This window comes from Nothoprocta perdicaria, unplaced genomic scaffold (assembly GCF_003342845.1).
Source record: "Nothoprocta perdicaria isolate Ctin4 unplaced genomic scaffold, notPer1 scaffold_16, whole genome shotgun sequence".
Classification (NCBI taxonomy): domain Eukaryota; kingdom Metazoa; phylum Chordata; class Aves; order Tinamiformes; family Tinamidae; genus Nothoprocta; species Nothoprocta perdicaria.
In genome coordinates this window covers 3,068,865-3,092,029 of record NW_020454760.1, presented here as the reverse complement: position 1 = coordinate 3,092,029, position 23,165 = coordinate 3,068,865, and the positions used below count along the sequence as shown (strand labels likewise).

Below are 23,165 nucleotides of genomic sequence, written 5' to 3'. Positions count from 1 at the left end.
CTACAGCAAACTCTGGCATTAGATAGGAAATGCCTTTACAGGATTTGTTAATAAAGTAAGCCAACGTTGCATAACAGTATAGATAACTCGTGTTGCTCTTGAAGACAGTTTGGTGGATGGATAAAAACGAAGCTCTATGCTCAGATGTTTGTTTATAACATACTAAATGCCTATGCATTGTTTTGAATACATGCATTTCTCAGAGATAATGCATACTGGCTGTTGTTTAGTGTCACAACATATAGCTGGCTAAGTTTTAAGGCACAAATATTTGTTGGTGTATTCATAGGATTTTACAAAACATCCGAAACCTACAGGACAAATCATAGAAAGTTTTCACCTTGTTACAGCCAAGTAATCATGAAATATTTAATGAAAGTGGATGCTGACAGTATTTCATCCTGCTAGAAATCAGTATAAAAGATTAAACAACCATCATGTAGAGAAGGGAAAACCATCAACTGAAAATATGTGCTTAAAAAAAGAGAGAAATGAGTGGGAAAAATACTGKTTTTTTTGCAGCTACAAGGACCTCTAGTCCTTCATTTTCTTACTTTACAACTAATAGGTGAACAGTTGGCAAGTAGTTTGCAGATACCCTAGGCAATATGCTTGGCTTAGCCTTGTAATTCGTCTTTTTGAGTTATTTTATTTTATTTTTGAAAGGATAGATTTATATCTTTTGCACTCACATGGCCAAATTCCGCCCCTGGATGTGTGCATGAGGTGTCAGGTTGCCTGAATCGATAAGGCAGCGTTTGTCCTGAAATAGGTAATGTTTTACTAGGAAACAAGATTGAACTGCTAGCCTGTGGTCACAAGGTGAGCTATCTGCCATCTGATGAAGTTGTTTGTGTTGTGAATGCCGCGGAAAGAAACAAATTTTAACAAGTGGTGCCAGAAAGAACAGAAAGCCGCCAAAATTACGGGCTCTGTTTGGCCAGATGGTGCGCCTCAAGACAGATGTTTTATTTATACAAAGGTCGCTGCTCTTCTTCAACCTTGAATATCACATTGTAAGAGTTAAGTTTTCTGTTTCCACAACAGCCCTGGAAGTTTATTTACAGAAGCAAGCTCAGCCTGAGGAGGCAGGGTTATCCTCRGCCTAACAGGCTGTCTGCGAGCTTCGCGCGTCGCACCCGTTGCCAACACAAGGGCCTTTTCCCTGTCCTTTTTCCCATCTTTCTTCTCTTTCCTTCCACACCTTTTACTGGTAACCTCTGCTAACCTATCTCTAAGACAAGTGTTTCCTCCTCCGGGATGACTTCCCTGYCCCTAAGTAACTTCTGCTGTGGGAAGATGCCTCTCGCTTTCTGTGTTTTGTGGAATTAAGCTTTGGATAAAAACAGGGGGKTTGTGCTACCCTGGTTCCTGGGAGCGCTTCCTCTTTGCCCCTTCCAGGCTGCAGCCTCACAGAGCCTCTGGTCTTGCTTTGCTTTTTTCTCCCATAACTTTCCAAATGATCTGGTTTTACCCCAATTAACCAACAAATTGCTTTTGAGAGCAGGTCTGTCTATTTTCACAGTATTCGCCAATGACAATATATTTTTGAATATGGCTTTTCTGGCCAGAAACAGTACTTACTTACTGCAACAATAGTGTTCCAGATAAAAGTGAGCATACTGACATGGCCCCGTTTACATTTTGAGTGTGCATGTGGATTTTGAGTTAAACCAGCAACCATCAGTATTGCCGTGCAGGCTTTAATAAACATGCACACAACTCTATTTACACACCCCTGGTCTATAAATCCCAGCTGAATTTCCTTCCTGGGAAGGCACACATATATACCTTCCTTTAGATTTCCTACTAAAGACATCCACAAGATGAGCAGAACAGTGGTAAGATTGAGACCAGCATTGTTTTGTACTCTTTTACTGCTTTTTTTTTAAAAAAAAAAAAAAAAACAAAAAAAAACCACTAAAATCCTGTGTCTTTTAACTAAAAAAARGATTTCATTATTTTTAGTGATGTTGGTTTTTTAACTAACCGTATTAATTACCTTTTCAACATTTCTGAATGTCTTTTGATGCATTTGTGTGCCTACTACGGTGATGTTCGTGCTGGGTGTTACCGCAGGGCTGAGTGTTTGTCAGCATTTGGGTCGGCTGCCTGCAGGTCATTGCAGATGTTCTGCTTCATTCTTCCTCAGGAAGGGAAATAAAGAAAGCTCAAACCACCTATTAGGATGTGCTTCCCGGGCATTTCAAAAAGTGCCGTAGGTGAGAATAAAGTATTTTCATATATATTTAGGACAGCTTTCATTTCTTAAGTCTTCACTGTTGCTGTATGCATTTTGCTGTCCATGTACTTCCCTCTTGAATTAACAAATAGTTTTACATTATGATCAGGATAACTATTTCCATTTTTTAAATTTGAAATGAATTGCAAGTTTTGCTGAAGCAAGTGGGTACATTTATTGTAATTTTAAAGAGCTTTTTTGTTTGCATTGAGACTAAAAYTGTTTCAGCAGCACAGACACGAAGGTAATCCTATGGTCTGCTGCACATACTGCGAGGAGTAATATATCCATAGTTATAAATATTAGGCTTTACTTTTATCATGAGGGTCTTGCAACATCATAAACAACAGGATTGAGTCTGGAATCATTTGTTTGTGTCATTGGAAACTGTGGATGGAATTATTGCCTTATTTTATACGAATTCACGGGGGAGGTGCTTTTATATATGGATCATGATAAATGCCTGTGAAGCTTCCAGAAGCCTCCCAGGGTTTGTTCTGCCATTTGTAACTGATTTCTTGTATATATTTTTAACCTTGTTATTGCAAATTTATCTAGAGAAAATTGTGATAGATGACGGTGTAAACTGGAAAAACAACTGGAAAAACAAATGCCGTCACCATGCTTAGATTTCCCTCTGGCAGAACAGACACAGAAACTCCATAATGGTGGTTTAAGCTGTTCAAAGCTCTGTTTGTCTGTCTTAAATCGCTCTTTTCATGTCTCTTGTGGGCCTGTCCTGTTTCCCAGGGGCCCTGGAGAACCCCTGGAGACTTTGCTGCACTCTTCACCCCGTGCCTGCTTTGCTAAGGGCAGTGATGAGAAATGRGGAGAAACCAAATGGTGGTTTCTTGTTGGCATGAGCCAGCAACCTGTGGCCCTTGTCTGTCAGATAGCAGGGCTACAAGGAAAGGAATTCTTGGGAAGCCTCCAGCACACAGAACTTCATGTTGGTCCTGACACAGTCACATGCTGTGGGTTACAAGATGATCTTGCGGTGCCCACGTCTTCCATATCCTTTATGGATTTGAACACAGCCAAAATCGGAAAGGGGGAAATGTCCCCCCAGACAATAGGCAGGTGACCTTACACACATCTGCCTCCCAATGGCTGTAATAATGTCCTGCTTTGACTTTCTATTTTGCAGAGAATTTGCTGTGTGAGGGGAACCTTGCCTGCATTTGGGGCTTGTCTGTCTGTGTTTCTCTTACAGCTGGATTTCACCCACACTCGTGTTGTTTTAAGGCAAACCTTSCTCTTCCGAGGCTCCTTTCGCTAGCAGGTCCCGAGAATGGCTGGAAGCCTTTACAGTCCTGTTKCCGTAGGCAGAAAGCCACTGTGGGGACCAGCTGCCCCACAGCGCTCTGAGGTAATGGCTGCGTTGCAGCGTAGGGTAAGGAGGCCAAAGAAGGCACTTCTGTGGGTCGCAGGCCGCAGGGCGTCTCCTGTGACAGCTGCCTGTGCCGTGGCTGAATTCACTCCCAAACTCACATAGGAAACAACCCGTGTGGGAGGATTTTTAGGCTCTTGTTTTAGCCCATAGTTTCTAGGTTAAGCCACATTTTCACCAGGATCATTGCGGAGCCTCTTGCCCCGTTGTGCAGGAAGGGCATCCTTTCGGTTCCTGTCCCAAGCCTGCGTGAGAAGAAGCCTCAAGTTGGTGGTTCCCTCAAGAAGACATTTTCCCAAGCTGAACACTGTGCTGTGAATTATCAGTAGGCAGTTCCTTACACTTGGTGGTCGTTGCAAAGACTTTGCCCTCCTCGAGCCTCACATAAATTCATAAGGATTGTGTTAGATACAGTGTTTGGGGAATGGGTTCAAGTGGACCTATGGGCTTTTGAAGTAAGCCATGCAAGCCTTGTCTCCTTTAACTTTAACTTTTAAAAGACATTTTAAAATGTCTTACATTTATTCAGTTGGAAACTGTTCCTGAATTAGAATACTTATGTTGTCTATGAGTTAAGGTAGTGAAGTTAATATAAGGAAAAAGTAGGAAAATCCTGCTCAGAATATTCTGTCAGAAGACCAGCAGTAATTTGCTTGAAGGCTTTTTCAAAGTTCTGTTCATTTAACCTCCCTTTTTAATTTAATTCTTAATTAAAACTATTATTCTGTAGCATATCTAATGAGCTATTTAGCAGGAGTAAAAAATGTTTGTGCCTTTAATAATTTTGCAGACTCGCAGAAATGTGGTTATCAGAAGAACGATGTTCCTTCTGGGATAATATGTCTGAATAGTCTTTTGTAACTTTTAAAAATAATATTGTTTTAAGTACCATAGTAATAGGTTACTCTTGCTGATATAGCAATTTAAAATGATTGCTTTATGCTTCAGTACTTAATACAGTGTGAACTCATCAAAAATTAAAAATTTGTGTATAATGCAGAATCTCTTTTTGATATTTCGGCCTGCCATTTAAGGAGGTTTCAAACCTTTGGTTTTTCCTCAGTGGACACTGCTAGCTGGACACGACCTCAGTATTCAGAACACCAAGTCTTATTGTGACTCACCTGTTTGTCTTGGATTAAACTCCTGCCGGCACCAAGACCCAACTTGGCTGCATTCCTAAAGCCACAGGGTGGCTGCAGATGCCCTGCCAGAGGTTACAGTGCCTGGTTGCATTTAGCCTTGGGCTGCCTTGTGTGAATTGAATTCAGCACTGGAATAGCTGGGGACAGCCCAGCTTCAATGTTGTTTTCTTTTTAGCTTGCAGGACATGTTGAAATAAGAGTATCAGGCTCCTGTGCACACCTCTCAGCCACAAACACTTAAATGTTTTATAGACAGAGGCTTCAATTAATCTAATCTAATATCTGAAATATTGCAAACTACAGGTTTTCAAGATCTTGCTGTGACAATAGCTGTTGTTGACTTCAAGTTTCTGTTGTATTGCCTSTCTCTCCTCCTCCTCCCCCCTCCCAATACATGTCTACATTTGGCAATGTCAAATGTTGACCCAGGAGGTCACCCCCAGGAACCCYATCCTGCCAGCGCTGCTGCTGTGTGCAGGGTGCTGAAGGCCCAGCTYCCCGAGTGGCTTGGTTTTAGGTAGGCTGGTTTTAGGGGTGGTTTGGTTGGTCCTTGGCTACTGCTTGTACATACAAAGTAGGYTGTTGCTCTTCCATCTTCCATGGAGCAGTAGGTTGCTCTCCATGAAGCTGCTCGCTTTCCAGAAAGTAGCAAACAGAGTCTAAATTAATTATCTAAAATTTACTCCTATAACCTGACCCAGTTTATCTTAAACCGGCCAGCCTTGGCTAGCACCCCAGTACTTATTTCTTCACTACATGGGTGGTACATTAACTTGGTCACATAAATCAGCAACTATTGCAAAAATGAAAGGCAATGGAGAAAAGTGTCAGAATAGCAAAACAGGACAAATTTAAGAATGTGTCTTTCAAGTAGGAAAGATTTTGTTTGCTCAACAAATCAACTTTCAAGTAAGTTCTGCAATTTGAACATAGGATATCTCCAAGTTGATTTAACAGAGTACTTTTCTTAACTTTAAAAGTGCAGCACAAATAATTAACATTTACTTGTAGCTATTTTCATTTTTTTTTCAGAGGGGTTCTGAATATCATAAAATCATTTACGAGTCAATAACAATGTTTCTTCCCACAAATATAACTTATTTGAAAGTATATTTCTGCTACTGGCAGGCCTGCAGAATCATGAATTGAAGAACTGCTATAACTTAGTAGTTGAGCAGCTTCTAGCTTAAGAAGGTTATAGGAATGTGAAATGTGAATATTTCTAGCATTTGTGTGTATCTGTATACTAAATCCAGCACACCATTTTCATATGCTTGCAAATTGCTGTAGAGAAAAATAAGCATCTTCATAATTGGGGATTCTAGCAGGCGGCTCTTAAGCCATTTTACAGATGCAAAACAGTAGCTTTTCCATTGTTGCCATCTCTATATGGTTGAATTTTGAATTATAAATAAGAGCTTACGTGTGCTGTCACAGTAGAAATATTAATGCTTAAAATACCTCTGGTTAATTTCTTTATGAATGTTCCCTGTTTTCTGAAATTAAACTACTTTCAAATTTTAGTTTATTTTTAAATAAAGGCAATTCCATGCCTATTGGGGGACAGAAGGCTCTGGGAGCTGTTGGTTTGGAGCTCCTGTAGACTTCATACAACTCCTTACTTTATACAGCTGCCTGTTAACTAAGCCTTTCAGTTGTCCTCAGGAGGGGTAGGGTTCATTTGTTCCTCAGGGAAACTGAGGCCCTGAAATCAATAGATATTTAGCCTGGGCCCAGGAGGAATACCTAAATAACTGTTTCTATACATAATTTAATAGTTTTCCAAARAAGTGTTTTCCACGTAGCCTGGAATAACAATATCCTATCTTGTTCAGTCGTGTATTGGTTAGTGCAAAGCACCCTTAAAGATGAGTACAGTGAACACTCCTAAAAATGYGTGCAAGCTTATAGCCTGAATTCCTTACTTTCCTGATCATGATATAGGCAGCGGAAAGGCTGTGGTCGGAAAYCTCTGTGCTCGGAAGAAAACTGTAATTTATCACAGATGTCGGCAATTTATAAATTCAGATTAGACTAATACATAAATAGCTTTATGGCACTTGCTTTTTATTACTTCATGTATGACCTTTTTCGGAGYAGCAATTATTTTCCATTAGTTTAGTTCAATTGGAAAGAAACGTGCCTAATGGACTCTGAATCCAGGGTCACTGGTGGTGGAATCCGGCAGTTTTCAGCTTTGTGTAACTGCTGCCACACACAACCCCGTAATTTGCCACACCAGCCTATTTGCTGGTGGGCTTGTACTAGTCACCTCATCCACGTTTTCCTTGACCTGGGTGATAAAGTTGCCACCCGGAGCTCTTGCAGGGTCCATGGAAGTATGTTGCATTTCAGCAGCCAAGCAACAGCCCATGTTTGACCTCTGGAGCCGGAGCCTAGGCCTCYGTTGGAGTTTCCAGGTATGGGAACAACCTCCCACAACCTCCGCTTTCCTGAATATTTGATAGCTGCCTTGTGCTCCTCYATGTCAGCTACGGTTCTGACAGATGCAGAAGCTCTCTAATCCACCTGACAGGACCAATTTTAGCAGAKAGGAAAGAAGCAGAAGCACCTAACTGAAAATACAAAGTGGCCTGTAGCAATTAAAGCAGGGCAGGCTGCAGGCAATGCAGGCAAGGTAGGGGAAGGTAGTCCTGGGGTTTCTAATCTCTGTGTCTAGAGAGAGTAAATAACAGGCTGAAGACCATATGTAGTATGATRGGTGGCTTCAGCCTGTGGTACATGTTATGCAAAAGCAAGTTTGTTTTCAGTTTTTCGTATTGTTATTGCCCTTGCACTCCTTTGACAACTCTTTTTGTCAGCAGCATCTTATATCTCAGTATTTGAGGCCTCCGTTAAAGTCCCAGATAAATGCATTTTTGTAAGATTCCTGAAACTCTGACAAGCCTTTAGAGGATGCAGGGTTTTGGCTAGAAGCTTTGTTTTTTCCTAGTTGTTCTGCTTGCTCCGCTGCTGGAAGTTTCCCTCCTTGTGGCAAAGGTGTCAGAAGCAAATATGGACTGGTTTCTTCCCTGTATTTCATGATAAGGTAGAAGAGGGACAATTCACTTGATGAGCAGACATGTTTGCTTGAATTYGCTTTTTATAGGGAATGGTGTATCAGGGAAGTGGGACTTCAGACTGGTTACAGGTAACTTCCTCAGCTGTCATGGGAAGATTGAGTAAAACCTGTCCGAGGTCTCTTGGGAAAGGACCAGTGTGGATCAGAACTGCATTTGGATGCAGTTTAATCTTCAGCATTTCTTTTATCAGCTGATACAGAGAATCTGACCCATTTATCAGGCTCCTGCATTTCAGACTTACTTGTCCAAACGGATCTCACTCTGTGATCTGCGCGTACCAGGCTAGCAGGCATGTTAAATATTCTTTTTAGATAAGTAACATTGATCGGTGGCATTTTCTCCTTTACCTAGATTTATATCACCGTGGAGTCCTGTCACTTGAGTTCAATAAAAGTCTGTCTTAGATCCCCAATTTAGCTCAACACCGCTGTATGTAACTGCTCTGAGCTAATGCGGTGTGTCAGGAGCAAGAGGCCGCGGTGATAACCAGAACACCCTGCTACATCTTATTCCCACTGATCTATGAAACAACGTCACCCATCAATTTTTTTCCAGAACGTAATAAACACTCTCTGGACATCTGCAGTCTTGGCAGGCACTGAGCAGCTTCATTTATTTACACCATGGCAATATTTTTCCCCTTAACTTTTGGTGTACTGTGAAATGTGGGGAGCTCCAGCGTGCTGGTGTGTGGCATGGCAGGCAAAGCAGGGGTTTGTCAGGGTGCTTTGCCATTGCTTGCTGTGGCGGGTAGTGCTTGCCTGCTTCAATGCCTGCTTTGCCCTTCATCGTTGTGGCACTCGCTGTACTCAAACACGGTGAGTGGCACGTGAAGAGGCCACTGTGCCCTGCTGGAATCTGACGGATGTGTTCCAGGCTCTGGCTTTCAGGGAAAACTGGTTGGATTTTCCATCCCCCCCCGCCAGAACTTGTACAAGTTTATACTGAGCCCCCACGTTTTGCCCGCTGAGCAGGGCTGCGTACGTTGTGTTAAAGCCCTTTCCCCTTTCCCCGACTCCGTCACTGTACATGGTCAGATTGCGTCCTATGGATATTCCCAGGGCTGCAGAAAGGCCTTCCATAACCACGAAGCAGCCCCCTGCCCCATCSCCTGTGTCTGAAAGTTGCTTCATTGGCCTTTTTTTACCTGCCCAGTCCAGTGATGAGACCGTGCACCTCCTTGCCACATGAGGTACCACAATGATGTCCCCTTGCTGAACGAGTGTTGGACGCGTGATAGGAAGGGACCACRAAGACACTGGAAAACACCGTGAGCAACTCAAGAAAAACAGTGTGATGCCTGTGAGAGATTCAAGTGGAAGGAACTAGAAGGCAACATCGTGGGTCATTTGCCTGTGGTTTGCCCCCAGGGTAGCTCTGATGCAGGTATCTTCTGGCGTTTGGTGGTCGTCGAGATGGACACTTCGTTTGCCATCTTGCCATAGTCATTCTTCATTTGTACTAAGAGGATCACTGCATTTTCTTCCTTATATATCACTACATTTTATTCCTTGCTGACTGACACATTCTYTGAAGTTCCCGGGGTGGTGTTGGGATAAATTGTCACTGCCATAGGTGTGAAATGAAAAGTATATGTCTGCGCTCCCATGTTTTTCTTTTCTCAGGTGTATGCTTTCTTCACGCACAAGAAAGGAAACCTTAAGAACACCTGCTTGTTTGTCTTCCAAACTCTCTAGAATTAGCTTGTCAGGAAATGTAAAACTAATATGTAGTTGTAAAAACCATCGCCAGCATTTTTCTCACTGCTGGCTGATGGCTAAGTAGATTTAAAAATGAAAGGGGTTATTATAAAGTGATTACTGAATAGCTAGGTATGTCATTTTAAACAAGCAGCTACAATCTGTTGCAGATTCGGGATGTAATCTTGTTTGTATCATTCGTAGTTTAAATCTGATTTTGATTGTGGAGGAGTAATCATGTAATGTAGGTAATTTGACAAAAATATATCAAAAGATGTTTTTCATTCCTTATTGAAATATATTAGAATTTCAATGACTCACCATCTAAAGTATACCTATATAATGACAGTAACATAAAGAAATACTAGAATCGTTTTGCTTTGGCTGGGTTTTAAATTTTTCTGTAGAGCAAAAAGTTCATATCAACTCCCTCAAGAAAGAAAACCTTGTATAGAAACTGGCACATAAAAAATACTACTGACTTTAAAAGGATATTATTGATGATTCTACCAATATTTTGCAACTGTGAATTTCAGCCTGGAAGACATATTGCCTCGCGGGATATGTATAGCTCTGACTTGGGGAAGAGATGAAAAAGCTAAGGAAACTGCTCCTTACAGGATTCTGTCACTCATTTATGTGCTTATGCTAAGATATTCCTAAAAGATACCCCTAATTCTAGTGCCTCATCTGGTTTCTAACACCACCTCTAGTCAGTTATCTTTAAGTGGTGAGCTGATGGCTCTTGTTCGCTTGTTAGAATGGGTTTCCTCTGAGTCATCTAGTCAATTATAATTGACTAAATATCTTGGTTCTCTTGCAAGAATGATCCATCCTGGAAAAAGCACATCCCTCTTATATTTCAGTATTGAATTTGAGGAAAAGTAAGAGGGTTGAGGTCAGCTCATTTTAAGCATTGCACCTGCACATTTTTTTCTGCTGTGGGCTGTGTATATGCGCTGCACATATGAGTATGTGTTTTATCATTTTCTGAGCTCCCAGGTTTGGGGACTAACCAGTTGTGGCCACAAATCAAAGGCAAATCTATTGGCTATCACATATTAATGGCTTAGAAATAAGAAAAGAGAACTGGGCTTCCACCAGTTTTTCTGATGCCTTGTAAGCTTTGGCAGATAACTCAGTCATRTGGAGCTTTGGTTTCTTTGTCTATAAACCAGGAGAAATGCTGTTAAACCTCATACAGATGCAGAGTTTGGCTATCCAGTACTTGAGARGTATATGATAAAATAAAAGCAGTGGAAGTATTTAAGAAGGCGTGTGTGAGTATCAGTCCCTGCAGTGTTATTGGGARCAGGATGGTGTGAGAGATGCTCGTGGCTCTGTTCTCTGCAGCAGAGCTCTGGCTTTTCTGTCAGGAAAACTCTGTGAAATCAGATGGTTCTGGGATGATAGGAAGTGATTTAGTGGAGAACCAAAAAATTATTTGTGAGAGGGATGATCTGAAACCTGATGTTTTCATAGCTATTTCTTGTGCTATTGATGTTGTCTACATAGTGACCCTGCAGGTGCTGATCATGTCCGTGAAAGTGTTGGGATGCAGAAAGTGTTCTGATGCAGAAGGTTTGCTCCTGCCTCTCAGGTTTCCTGAAGTCTGGAATAACGTGGAGGGGTGCATCCATCCCCACAGGCTCATGGCTCCCCAGCCATGGGGAGGCTCAAGGCTCATGTTATCCAGCTACCTTGAGGCTACTCACATCCATCTGGTGGTCTTTCTTTGCTGGCATTTTGACTGGAGAAGACATATACCTTAGAATGTAATTAAAATAAAGCCTTTTTTTTTCCCCCAGAAGTCTCTCAAAACAAAACAGATACATTTTTATATTTCAATTTTCAGCTCCAGGTTATATACATGTGCTTATTCCCTTCTCCAGAGAGCAGGTAACTGTCATTTCCATTTTGCTGCCTCCTAGTTCCTTTCCACATTGTCTCAGAAGAACGTGCATCTCCCGTGCTTAAAGCATCGGGAGTGCTTCCAGGAGACCGGAGGAAGTGCTCTTGGAGGCATGGCTTTTTGCACAAGGGCAGGCACCTTCATTCAGAAATGCCATGTAGCATCTCTCAAATGAAAGATGGGAAGAGTTTAAAACACTCCAACTTGAAACCTTTCCAGAAAATACGGAGGGTCTTCTGCAGTCATTTACTTTTACATGAATTAATCTTTTTGATAAGTATTGCTGTTAATTTCTATATCTGAAAGAAAGCAGAGGTGTGCCAGGTAAAACTGGTTTTACCTGGTTTACTGAAAACTGGTTTCTCTTTTTTTTTTTTTTTTCCTCCAAATTTATAGCTGTTCTTTGCTGCTTTTAAAATTTCTTGCTTGCTGTCAGGACACAGTGTGTTTTTGGATAAGGAAAATGACTGGCTCCTAAATGCATCCCTCTTTACTCCAGGAGTTGTTTTCTGGATTGTCAACAGCTTTGTGCACACAAATAGCTTAGTCTTGCATTTGATTTGAAAATATTTGGACTCAGCAGGATGACAGCATCATCAGCAAAATCATACCAGGATGTTGATTTTGCTYATTTTTTAGTCATTTGTCCCTATCTTTCTGTGATTACCTTAGTGATTCCTTTCTTTTATAACCAAAATAATGGCCAGTGTGAACAATARTGAGGGGAAGGTACCCATTTTCTTTCCCTATTCATCACTGCAAATCAACAAGTCTGACTTTGGCTTCATAAGGCAGCTGTGTAAAACCATCGCATTTCATATGACCTACATGAAAACCTGGTCGTCTGTTACATTACCACCCAAAATTTTGCCCAATCTTTCTTGCCTCGCTGCACTCTGTGGTTTTGGGTAAACTGGAAGGTGAAAAGCCCTGATGTGTTACTAGCTGGTGATGGTGATGAAACACGTGTTTTTTTGAGCAAAGAAAAGCTCTTTTTGAGCTTCAGTCTGTTGTTGAACTCACACAAAGAATAATTACAGTATAAAAATCAGTCCCATCGCAGTTAATATGATCTTGCACAAAACTGTTAGACCAGATGTGCAAACAGCAAATTCTTTTTAGACATTTATAGGTTGTATAGAGTCAAGTAAGAGGATTTGAACAGGTAAAATATTTTACCTTTTTTTTTTTTATTTTTTTATTTATTTATTTTTTTTTTTTTGTACGGTCTTGACTCTAGATGTAAAAATCCTGAGGTTTGCTTTTTAGAAAGATGACAAATCAGATTTGCAGGCTCAGGAGGGATATATGTCTGCTCCCGTGTAGGTGAAATAGTATTTCACTCAAGATTGGTGCCACTGAGGCCCAAGGTAACTGCTCGGATGATGAAGAGCAAGAGAATATCAGCTTATCTGGAGACCCTCAAAGTAAAGCCTCTGTAGGTGGAATTTTACCAAGTAAGGAGAAATAATTGAAATATGGTGTGCATAAATGTATGCAAAGTGAGAAATATGATCTCTATTGTTAGAAACTGTTAAATGTTTAATAGTTTAGCTCCTCTGCAGGGAAAAGTGAACTTTGCGCGTCTCCTGCTCCGCTGCCCTGTTTTGCTTTTTGCTGGAAGGTATTTCCCACCCGGGAAAGTGAATCAGGAGCAGCCCGGATTCAGCCTGCAGAATCAAGCCTGAAGCCTCCCGGGGATATGGCTGGAGGATGCGAGTTCCTTGGAGATATTCCTGCATATCTCTCTATTCAATGTGTAACTCTAATATACAACGTGTAACGCCCTGTGATACTGAAACCAGAGTACTCAGATTAATACTCTGTCTTTCCACTCAAGGGATTTGATGTGATATTGAGTGATTCATACAAAGCTGTGTAGAAAAAACATGAAAAAACAGGGCATCTGCAATGTCATTATTTATCATTAATTAAATTTCATGTCTTATGTATAAAATAATACAGTTTTAGATATTTTAAATTTCAGACAATTCTCTTCTCATCTTAAATGGTTATGTTTTTTTTTATCGTGACACCATCCTTTCCTGTCTGTGGAAGGATAATAGAGTCCAGTTTAGAATTTCAATCATGTGAGTTACTACAGGACTAATCCATATTCATCATTTACCTAAAGAAGAAGGAAAAKCTTGATTCCTATGGCTCAAATGTCTTCAAAGTGTTACCTAACACCTACGAGATCTGCTGCTACTAGGATGTCATGGAGTGGAGGAAAATCACTGTGCCCTCCCTTTCCCAGGCTCTTACTTCCGTAGGCCTGGGCAGGCAGTGGCAAGCAGAAAAGACAGAACTTCCAGYGTGAGTTTTCATTCTCAGCCCAAGTTTTGATGACAAGGTGCTAAAATTGCACCTAAAATTCGCTCTGTGGTTGTGAAACGGAGTTTCTGGAGCGCTGCACTGCTGTGGTAAGAGGTAAAGCACAAGGGCGCAGTGCGGCGAGTTGCTGCGCTTGGAGGTGCTCCATGTCAGGCCCTGCTCCATGTTCACGGCCAAACAGGGCTGAACAGAGCGGAGGGAGATCCCGGGATAAGCGGGATGCTGGAATGCCAGCGGCTCTCGGAGCGGGGCCTGCGGGACGATGTCGCTGGCGGGAAGGGGGCTGCAGGCCCCACCAGGATCCAGGGAGAGCCRCCTCGGGAGACTCCCTTCTTCATAAGAACGGGCAGGCCCCATTTCTTCCAGTTTACCTCATGTTTTTCTGCATAGTTTACCACTTATTTTGCCTGGTCACAACGATAGACCCTTGCTAGGAGAGCAACTTCCAAGTAGTGCCTGAGSAGTTAACACGGGACTCATGAGCATGAGAGCGGTGTCTCCTCAGCATGTTTCTTTCGCTTATATTTAGGAGTTCCCATGAGAAACTGTGAGAGTGAAAAAATCCTGCACAAAATGAAATCAACTGAACGAAGTCTTCATGCTGTGATAGTTTATTCATCTTTCCCTTTTAAATAAYAGTTTTTGCATTCATTAGCCATCGTTCTTCCAGTGTTCTTGAGCAGTTTTCATTCCCCAAGTATCCTGCGTCCTTCATGATGCACAGTGTTTACTATCCCAGTGTCTGGAAGTGATGCTCCGTGCACTAACAACCATCTCACAGTAAGCGGGTCCTTTGGGGTGCACAAAGAAACCTCCCGAGAAGCGCACGGCTAGGCTGATCCAATTGAAACTCCGTTAATCTCTTTTGTTCCAATATGTATCTTTTGTTACAATTGCTGTTATTTTGCATGACACTCTTGAGACACATCTTTTTAATCCAAGAATTCCATTAGCTTCTTTTTCCGGTTAAAAGTGAGTGTGTTTCTCTTCATTGTTTTCCAGCTTACTGTATGGATTTCCRTACAGTAATCAGAAAATGCCATGAATTTGAAGCAAAAACGCCTATGTTATGACAGAGAACTCCATGATATGAGCAGATTAGAAGYTCTAAAACCTGTAGCAAAGGAGAATAACAGGAATAGCGTGGAAGGAGGCAGACTGACAAGAATTTAAATTTAAAAGTTTGCCACCTCTAGATACYGCTATCTTCAGTTCTGTACTGAAGTCATGTCTGGTAAATAGGAGAAGCATGATACTGGAAAGAAAAATAAAGTAAAGCAAATAGAATAGTGGTAATTAAGGGATTAGTTTTGTTTGATGAAAGAAATAATCAATGTACTCTGCTTCACCAACAAGGCTCATTTTTGAGATTGAGGAAACAAATGACGATTTTTTTGGAATACAAGCCAATATCTTAAATCTTCAAAACCTCTTTGACGGATTGACCTCTTTAGAAACCTGACCTTCTCAATGGACATTGTGCATAGAGCAGCAGTTATCCCACCTGGTACATATAAGATCCTACTTTATTTTCCTGCATCATATGTCTTTCCTTGCCTTCTCTCAGTACTATTTTTATCCRTACTCTCCCTTTCTCCTTTCCACTTAGCGTTGAGACTGGTCCCCACTGCCCTTATCCCACAAAGAGATTATGGTGGCCTCTTAGTTGTATAATCTGTGAGTGAATGGTAATAGAAACAGATAAGAACTGTCTAGATATCTGATATTCTAGATTAGAGATTCGGATCATGAGTCAAAGCAAGCAGGGTGTTTATACTGTCTGATTAGCTGTATCCAGGAAATATCACTGAAAGCTGCGTTGTCCTCACCTTTTCAAGTCCAGTCTTTTTTTTTTTTCTTTTCCCATTTTCCATATTGTTAAAAGTATGAAMCTTTTTTTAGCAACTTACTTTCTGTTTTAAAATGTTTTGTACTAGTTTTATGTCTCTAAATAGAAGATATTTCAGCTCTACTCTGAGTTTTCTGATGAACCTACTCTGAAACCTCTGTTAACCTCCCAGTAAAGGTTTTTGCTCATGTGCAGATGAAGCTTCTTGTGTTTCAGTTTTTGCCCATTGCCTCTTGTCCTGGCCACCACTGATAGGGCAAGACCAGACAAGAGGCACAAACGGAAACACAGGAAGGTCCGCAGGAAAGTCCACCTGAACATGAAGAAAAACTTCTCGACTGTGAGGGTGGCCGAGCACTGGAACAGGCTGCCCAGAGAAGTTGCGGAGTCTCCTTCCCCAGAGATACTCAAACCCACCTGGACATGGTCCTTGGAAATGTGCTCCAGGGGATCTCTCCAGAGTCCTTTTCAACCTCAATGGCCATGACTTCTGTGGCCCTGTGAAACTAAGCAGCCTCATCCTTATTCTTGCCCGCCTGTGATCTTTGATTAGTTAATAAATGTTGTGCGCTCTCCAGATCACGTTAATTCCCTTCATCTTCTAGTCCCATTTAGCTAATCCAGATAACAGTGCACTTTCAAAATATTGATCAAAAGATCTTTGATCATTGTTTTTATAGTCTCATCTGAAAATGAAAAAAGAAAAAAAAAAAAAAAAGTGAAATAAAAAGCTTAGAATGGGAAACCAAAAGAGGGAAACACCTTTTTCTCATGAGATTTCTGTCTGAATTATGCAGACAGAAGTGCTTAAAGAAGAGAGGAAACACGCAGGACTTGCCAGCCTTTGAGATTTGCCTCTCATTAACCWGCTGTAGCAGTAGGAAATACCCCAGTCGTCACATTCTTGGCTGGGGTATCTGAGCGTGGAGGCAGGTAGGCAGCCCGGGGCTCATGACTCAGTGTGAGCTGGGGCCTGGGCAGGGGCACGTGAGGAGATTCAGTGCCAGTCAGTCTCATCCACTCGAAGAAAGACTGGGAATAGATCTATCTGTTATTGAATTTGCCTTGCTCTGCCGTCTGCTCACCCGTTGGCAAATGTTCTCTGTTGCTGATCAATGCTGTGTGGCAATTAAAATAAAAAAAAAGAAAAAAAGGAAAGAAAAAAGAAGCCAGAGGATTCAAAGGGGGGAAAAATGCACCCTGCTTTGTGGATGTTAGAGAAAACAAGCAATTTCTTAACACCTTTTCTTCAAGGAGTTAGGATGAATAACATCTTTGAACAAATATTTTCGGCATGCAGGGATTTTATTAAAAAAATCAAAAGATGAAATCCTGTGCAAATTGTTTAGAACACTGCAAGAGAAGACACGTTGATTAATAAACATAAAAGAGGGAAGATGCATATTAATTTGTTTACGTGTAAGAGGCTTCTARCTCATTAAAAGTCCTCTAAGCATTTAACTAGTGAAGCAGTGGATAAAATCAGACATTGTCTTTAATCTTGTCAAAGGCTCCTGTATTAAAAAAAAAAAGAAGTTTATTACAAATGTGTATAACAGCTGCACTAATGGCAAAATGGAAAATCTGGGGCCTACGGCAATGCGGGGATGCGCCATGTTGTGATGGGGAGCTGGGCTCCCCTTTCCCAGCTGAGTTGCTGAGGCCRGGAGCAAGGGAGGGAATGAGGGAATTCCGCTTCCCACAGCAGCAACCTTTGGGCAGTGGGGTTGAGAAAAACATCGTGTTTATAGATGGCTCCGTGGGCCGGGGTTTGATTCTGCTGGATGTGAGCTAGGACTCAGTAGGAGCGGGGAGGTCTCCAGGAAAGCCTAGCTGCAGCAGGGACACCCACCRGGATGGGTTTTCCCGTGTTTCGCCACTCACCTGCTGTTACGGAGTGAGGCGCTGGGCTCTTTCAGGTGCCATGGGAAGCACGGTGCTAACAGCAGACGTTTGTGGGGAAAAATGAAGACAAACCAACCATGGACTGCTTTAAAGAAGTTGGATTATTAACTTAATTTCCTGGCAAAACAACAATTGATTAACTGCGCTCAGTTTCTAAGCTGGAAGTAAGTCAGAAACAGCTGAAGAAGAATGTATTTTTTTTTGCTCTCGATAAACAGACTGSGGAGAAACCAATCCTTATATGTGAAACTACTCATCCAAAATTACTTTATAATTTTGGTTATGTCTTTTGCTTGAATAACKTTTTTTTTTCTTTTTTTGTCTAAAACTGTTGATTTGTAAACATAATTGGACATGGTTATTATTTGCAAATAGTTGTCAGTGACCTTTAATTAAACTGTGTTGTTTGTACAATTTGAGTTTAGTGACAAAACTTTCTGTTTTCTCTTTTTTGTTGAATCAAAGAAACTTCTCTCTTTTTCTTTTTTTTTTTTTTTCTTTTCTGATTTTTCATTAGGCCTGTGCTTTTACTCTCATTTGCATCTTGAGAGATAAAGGAAAAAGCTTCTGTTTTTTACTTACATGTTGCATTTACAGAACCTTATCATTTCCTGCTATSAATGTTACTGCTTCTGTTGTAATTTTGACGAGTCTGAACGTGATCCCAGGATTGTGTTGGTCATTTTGCAGATCCAATGCGTGGACCACGGAAGCTCGAGGTCGTGGAGATCAAATCTCGGCAAATCACCATTTGCTGGGAGCCCTTTGGATACAACGTCACGCGTTGCCATCGGTACAACCTCACCGTCCACTACCGCTACCAGGCCGGGGGACAAGAGCAAGTGCGGGAAGAAGTGAGCTGGGACACGGAAAGTTCCCACCCGCAGCACACAATTACCAATTTGTCACCGTACACGAACGTCAGCGTGAAGCTCGTGCTCATGAATCCCGAAGGACGGAAGGAAAGCCAGGAGCTTGTGGTGCAGACCGATGAAGACGGTGAGCTTTGGTGTTTACCGTCTGAAGGACACGCGTGCAAATTAGTTCATGTGCAAACCAAAACCATGGAACAAACTATACAGATTAGGAGATTGCGTGCAATTATAATACTTTTTTATTATTATTTCCTTAAGTGTGCTTGCATAACACTGTGTCAAGCAAGACAACCTCTTTCTGTGTAAGTTTCTGTTCTATTTTTGTTGAAATTTATAGCAGATTTCCCACCATCTTCAGCAATTTAAAGGCAGTAAAGTCAGATTTTATAAGCATTATGATCTTGCTCATAAGCCATGCCATCAAACATCATCTAGCCATTTCTTCATTTAGCTCATAAATTCTGCTTGAGTTATATTTTGCCTCTAAAAGGTCCAGTATCAATTTGAAGACAACTGAAGTGATTGCCCATGGTGTCCTCGCACATGTTTTTGTTTTGGTAAATAATCTTAATGTTAAATATGTCTTCTTCATATGTAGTTCCAGTTGCCTTACCTTTGGGTTCCCAACCGCTTCTTGGCTGGTTTTCCAGACAATATCTTTCATTCAAATATATAGAAATTCCCTTGAGTCAATTTTGAGTAAAATCAGGTTTTCAGATCTCATTTGCTCATTTTGATCTCTGTCGTAATTTGCCCATGTCTTTTCCCTAAGCAGGGACAGCAGAAGCAGCTACTGTGTCTCAGTAATGCTTTATAATGCTCCCTGAGAAGGTAATACCATTCTCCTCAGTGTGAGGTGATATTATCCTAGTGGTGCTTGGAGAGACTTTGCTGGAGCRCTGCTCCCTCTCACATCAGAGTGGGACTGTCTTGGTCAACGAGTCWTGTGCCAGGAATCTCTTCCACCTTACCAGAGTGGCCTGCTCCAAGAAASAGCCCCTTGGTGCCTCCTACAAGGACATCCTCACTTCTTTGTCCTTGCTTTTAGCCATCATAAATGCTTAATGTTCAAATAAGCCTCATTAAATGGCCTGCACTGCTTTATGTTAGAGATCTGTCCCCTCCAAGTTTGTAACTTCTGCAATCTTCATGTTTTCTTATGGATCAGTGATAGAATTTCCACGAACCCGCTGGGAAGATTCCTGAAAAAAATASCAGTAATAATGAGTTATGCTTTTAATAAATACTTGAAGTCTGTCGTTAGACCCATTTAATCATATAATATAATCTGCAGTGGTTTTACGTAGTGCTGTTTTGTAATCAAAAAATAGAAGGGGATAAATTAAACAATTTATGAAAGTGCAGTTACCAGTGAAACAGATTTGCCAAAACAAAGCTAGCATAGAAATTGTTTAATTAGAATGGGTTTTTCTTTTGTCCTCTAATTTTGATTCTGCCTATTGTAAGCCTATTAGGATTCTGTCCAAGATGACAAAACTAAGGCTCTCCTTGCTTTCTGGGTCGTTTCTGTTTACCTTAAAGTTTTATATAATACTTGCCTTTCCCTAACCTTCTAGAACTTTTTTATTATTCCAAAGCCTTTTAAAACCCAGCATCAGTGGCTGAAAAAAAATGCCTTGGATGATATTTTCATGTTCTGTGCATAATAAAAGGCATGAAAGTCCTACAGTTCTGCTCAGAGTAAGAGAATCATTTGGGTTGCAGGGGGCCAAAAAGCTTGCAGAGGTCCCCGAGCCCAGCCCGTGGCTCAGAGCAGGTCCAGAGAGAGCAGGTTGCTCAGGGCTCTCTCCACTTGAGGTCTGAGGGGCTCTGAAGAGGGATGTCCCACAGCCCCGGTGTTTGGCCTCCCTTACGGCAGAGCTGCTCCTTTTTTATGGCCTTCTGGGGGTTTTAGAGGGTCATCACAATGTTTTGTCATTATTTATTCATAATCTATTTACACTATATTAAGTTTTTCTTGACACTTAAATCATTAAGCCTGTGATTCCAAACAAGTTTAGCCAAGTCTCTCCTTCCTGGGAGCCCAGACTTGAGGTTGCCCCGCAGGTGCAATCCCACTGATTCATATGGGACTGGTAAGCAAATCCAGAAACTGTCATCACCTTGTGGCCTTGGAGCTTCCTGCTGGCAGCAGAATTYCAGGAAGAAACACAGGGAATTTTCCCTTCATAAACTGCATGAGCTCCTGGGCCAACAGCGTGGAGGGGTGAGAGTGGACCTGGCAAGGGAAGGGGTCAGCACGTGTCCTGCTAAGCAGGTTCTTTAACCATTCAGGTAAATCACAGTAAGGGATGTGAAAAGGTATTTCTGCCCTTTTATGATATATTTTTCATCTTTTTTTTTTTTTTCTCTTTAACATCTATAAAACCTTAAGTGTATCTTCTTATTGGAACTTTTACGTATAGTCCATTTCACATTTTATAGGTTTTCTTTTTGCATTCTGTGTGGCATTTCAAAAAGAAAACTTCCATGTCCACATGCTGTGTGTACAGCTCCGAGAAACATGCTAAGGTTGGCACCAAGATAATGTGACTGCTGCAGAGCAAGGAGGAAGCGCAGGTAGATATCTGGGAGCAGCTGACACAGCGTCAGAGCCTTCCACCATCCATGGTTCTTCAGTCTCGATTCTCATAAGTGTAGCTTGAACACACACAAATTATACCAGATTTTCTATTTTTCAGCCTCACAGTTTCKGTATGTTCAACTCTTTGTAAGACTCCAGGCCTAACATGTTGCTGCCAACATCATGACACTGCTGTGTGCCAAATATGCCCGGGCTTCCCAAGCCGCCTATTCCAGTTTAATCTGCTGGAAGGGCACCTTGGGACTTCACTACTTTCCCATTTTTGTCCATGAATATGAGAACATGCTCCATGTTAGTACGAGGCATTAATACTCTTGAAGATTAAGTGTCGTAAGTAGATTTTCTTTACAGGAGTTTATTATTGTGACATCAACTAATTCCTAAAAGACCTGAAATGTCCTTCTCTTTCATCAGTAACATTTTACTAGGGATCTGTCATATTTATTGACTCCTTTTTGCACTGAAAGTAGTGCATATGTTTCCTTAAAAACGTATGTAGTTTCTAGATAGATAGTTTCTGGAATAATACATGTTCAGAGATATGTGCGTCGGAGAAGTATATTGCTCTCCTCACCCACCCACCCTTGTCCTTCCAAGCAGTGTTGGGGAGACAATAGCAGGTGCCACTTCCTAGACCTTGATGATGATTGAGCTGTTCTCCTGAGTGTGAAGGAGAGGAGAGGGTCATCTATGGACTCTTATTTGCCAAATGCTGGTTATAGCTGACGAGCATGAGCTGTGCTCCAGCTGGGGCTTGAGACCCCATGGACTAGAGTCACACCCTGAGGGTGTGAGTGCCACCAGGAGGGTCTGCCGCAGCTTCTCTCAACTGGCATTTCTTTTTTCCTGTGTTTTTACTATTTTAGTGCCCAGTGCTGTGCCGCTGGAGTCCATTCAAGGGAGTACCTTTGAAGAGAAGATTTTTCTKCAGTGGAGAGAGCCAGCGCAAACATACGGTGTGATTACGTTGTATGAGGTATCAAGTATTTTGTCCTGTTTTCATTTTTCATATATAGTTTTCATTTATAAAAACGCTGAATCTGTACAGAAATTTTTAAAAAGTATTTTTCTTGTCTGTTTCTGGAAAATGAAAGGTTTTTTTGACAACAGAACTACTTATAAAGCAATAAAAAATACCTAATGTAAGAGTAAATTCCTGCAAGAATGAGAATATTCCTGGATTATCAACTTTAAGTGTTCCAGAATTTAAAGAATGTCCCAGATTATCAGTTGTTATTAGATCCGTATGGTGCAGCATTCTCTCTAKTAACGTAGATCAAATATTTAAAGACTGAAAGGCAGATCTTAGTGAATTCTTAAAAATTAGGAGACATAACACAGTAGTGACAGTCAACATCACATTTCTGAGAGACTCATTACTGCCAGTCTATTGTAATAGAAACAAGCAGGCACAAATTAAAAAAAAAATCTGGCGTTTTTTTAAATGCAAATTCAACAAAATTATATGTTGTTACATGTCTAAACTTCACTGCTTTTGCTCATATGGAACCTCAGCCTGAATGTCTTTTAGAAAAATTGACAAAAGGCTGCGCAGATTAAGCTGTCAGACAGTAATCACAGTTAAACCTCTTACCTGACCTTACTACAAAACTGCTGTTGAAATGCTTTGTTTCCAAAAGAAGCACCTAAATGAGATAAAGTAGGAGAGAAGAGGTAGGTTGAGTGGTACCCTATTGATACTGTTTTGCAAACTGCTTCATTGTGAGGGGATAATCCGTTACCAAAATGTAKGGACTGTTTTTGGTAACTTTCCTAACTAGTTCAGAAAGCTGCCAATCTCGAGGGAAATGGAAAGTTTTAGAGGGCACCTTCTCCCCTCCCACTGCCTTGGGGCACGAGGAGGGATGAAGGAGCCACCAGGCAGGAGGACAGTAGGGACAAGATTCCCGGGGACTTTTGTCTGGTCCAAAAACCTGTTGAAGACACTCAGCTGGGGCAGGAGCAAGAAGTGCAGGAGCTGGAAGCTGAGCCCCTCTAACCTGGGTAAGTTCTTGTGTGCGCAGCCTTTCCTGCAAGTGCAATCCTGGGATTCCCAAAATCCCGGGTCTCGGAGCTATAGGAGAGATGCTCTTAATGCCCAGTCCTTAGGTGGCTGCATCCCTGC

At 41.5% G+C, this 23,165-nt stretch overlaps 1 protein-coding gene across 1 annotated transcript in view; it reads left to right on the top strand.

Annotated features, from left to right (window-relative positions):
- The window catches only part of PTPRM (protein tyrosine phosphatase, receptor type M), a 328,512-nt gene that overhangs the window by 110,744 nt on the left and 194,603 nt on the right, over positions 1-23,165 (top strand). Inside the window, exons 7-8 of the mRNA XM_026035379.1 lie at positions 18,251-18,559; positions 21,907-22,016. Coding sequence (XP_025891164.1) covers positions 18,251-18,559; positions 21,907-22,016 — 419 coding nt within the window. The remainder of the gene's footprint in view (positions 1-18,250; positions 18,560-21,906; positions 22,017-23,165) is intronic.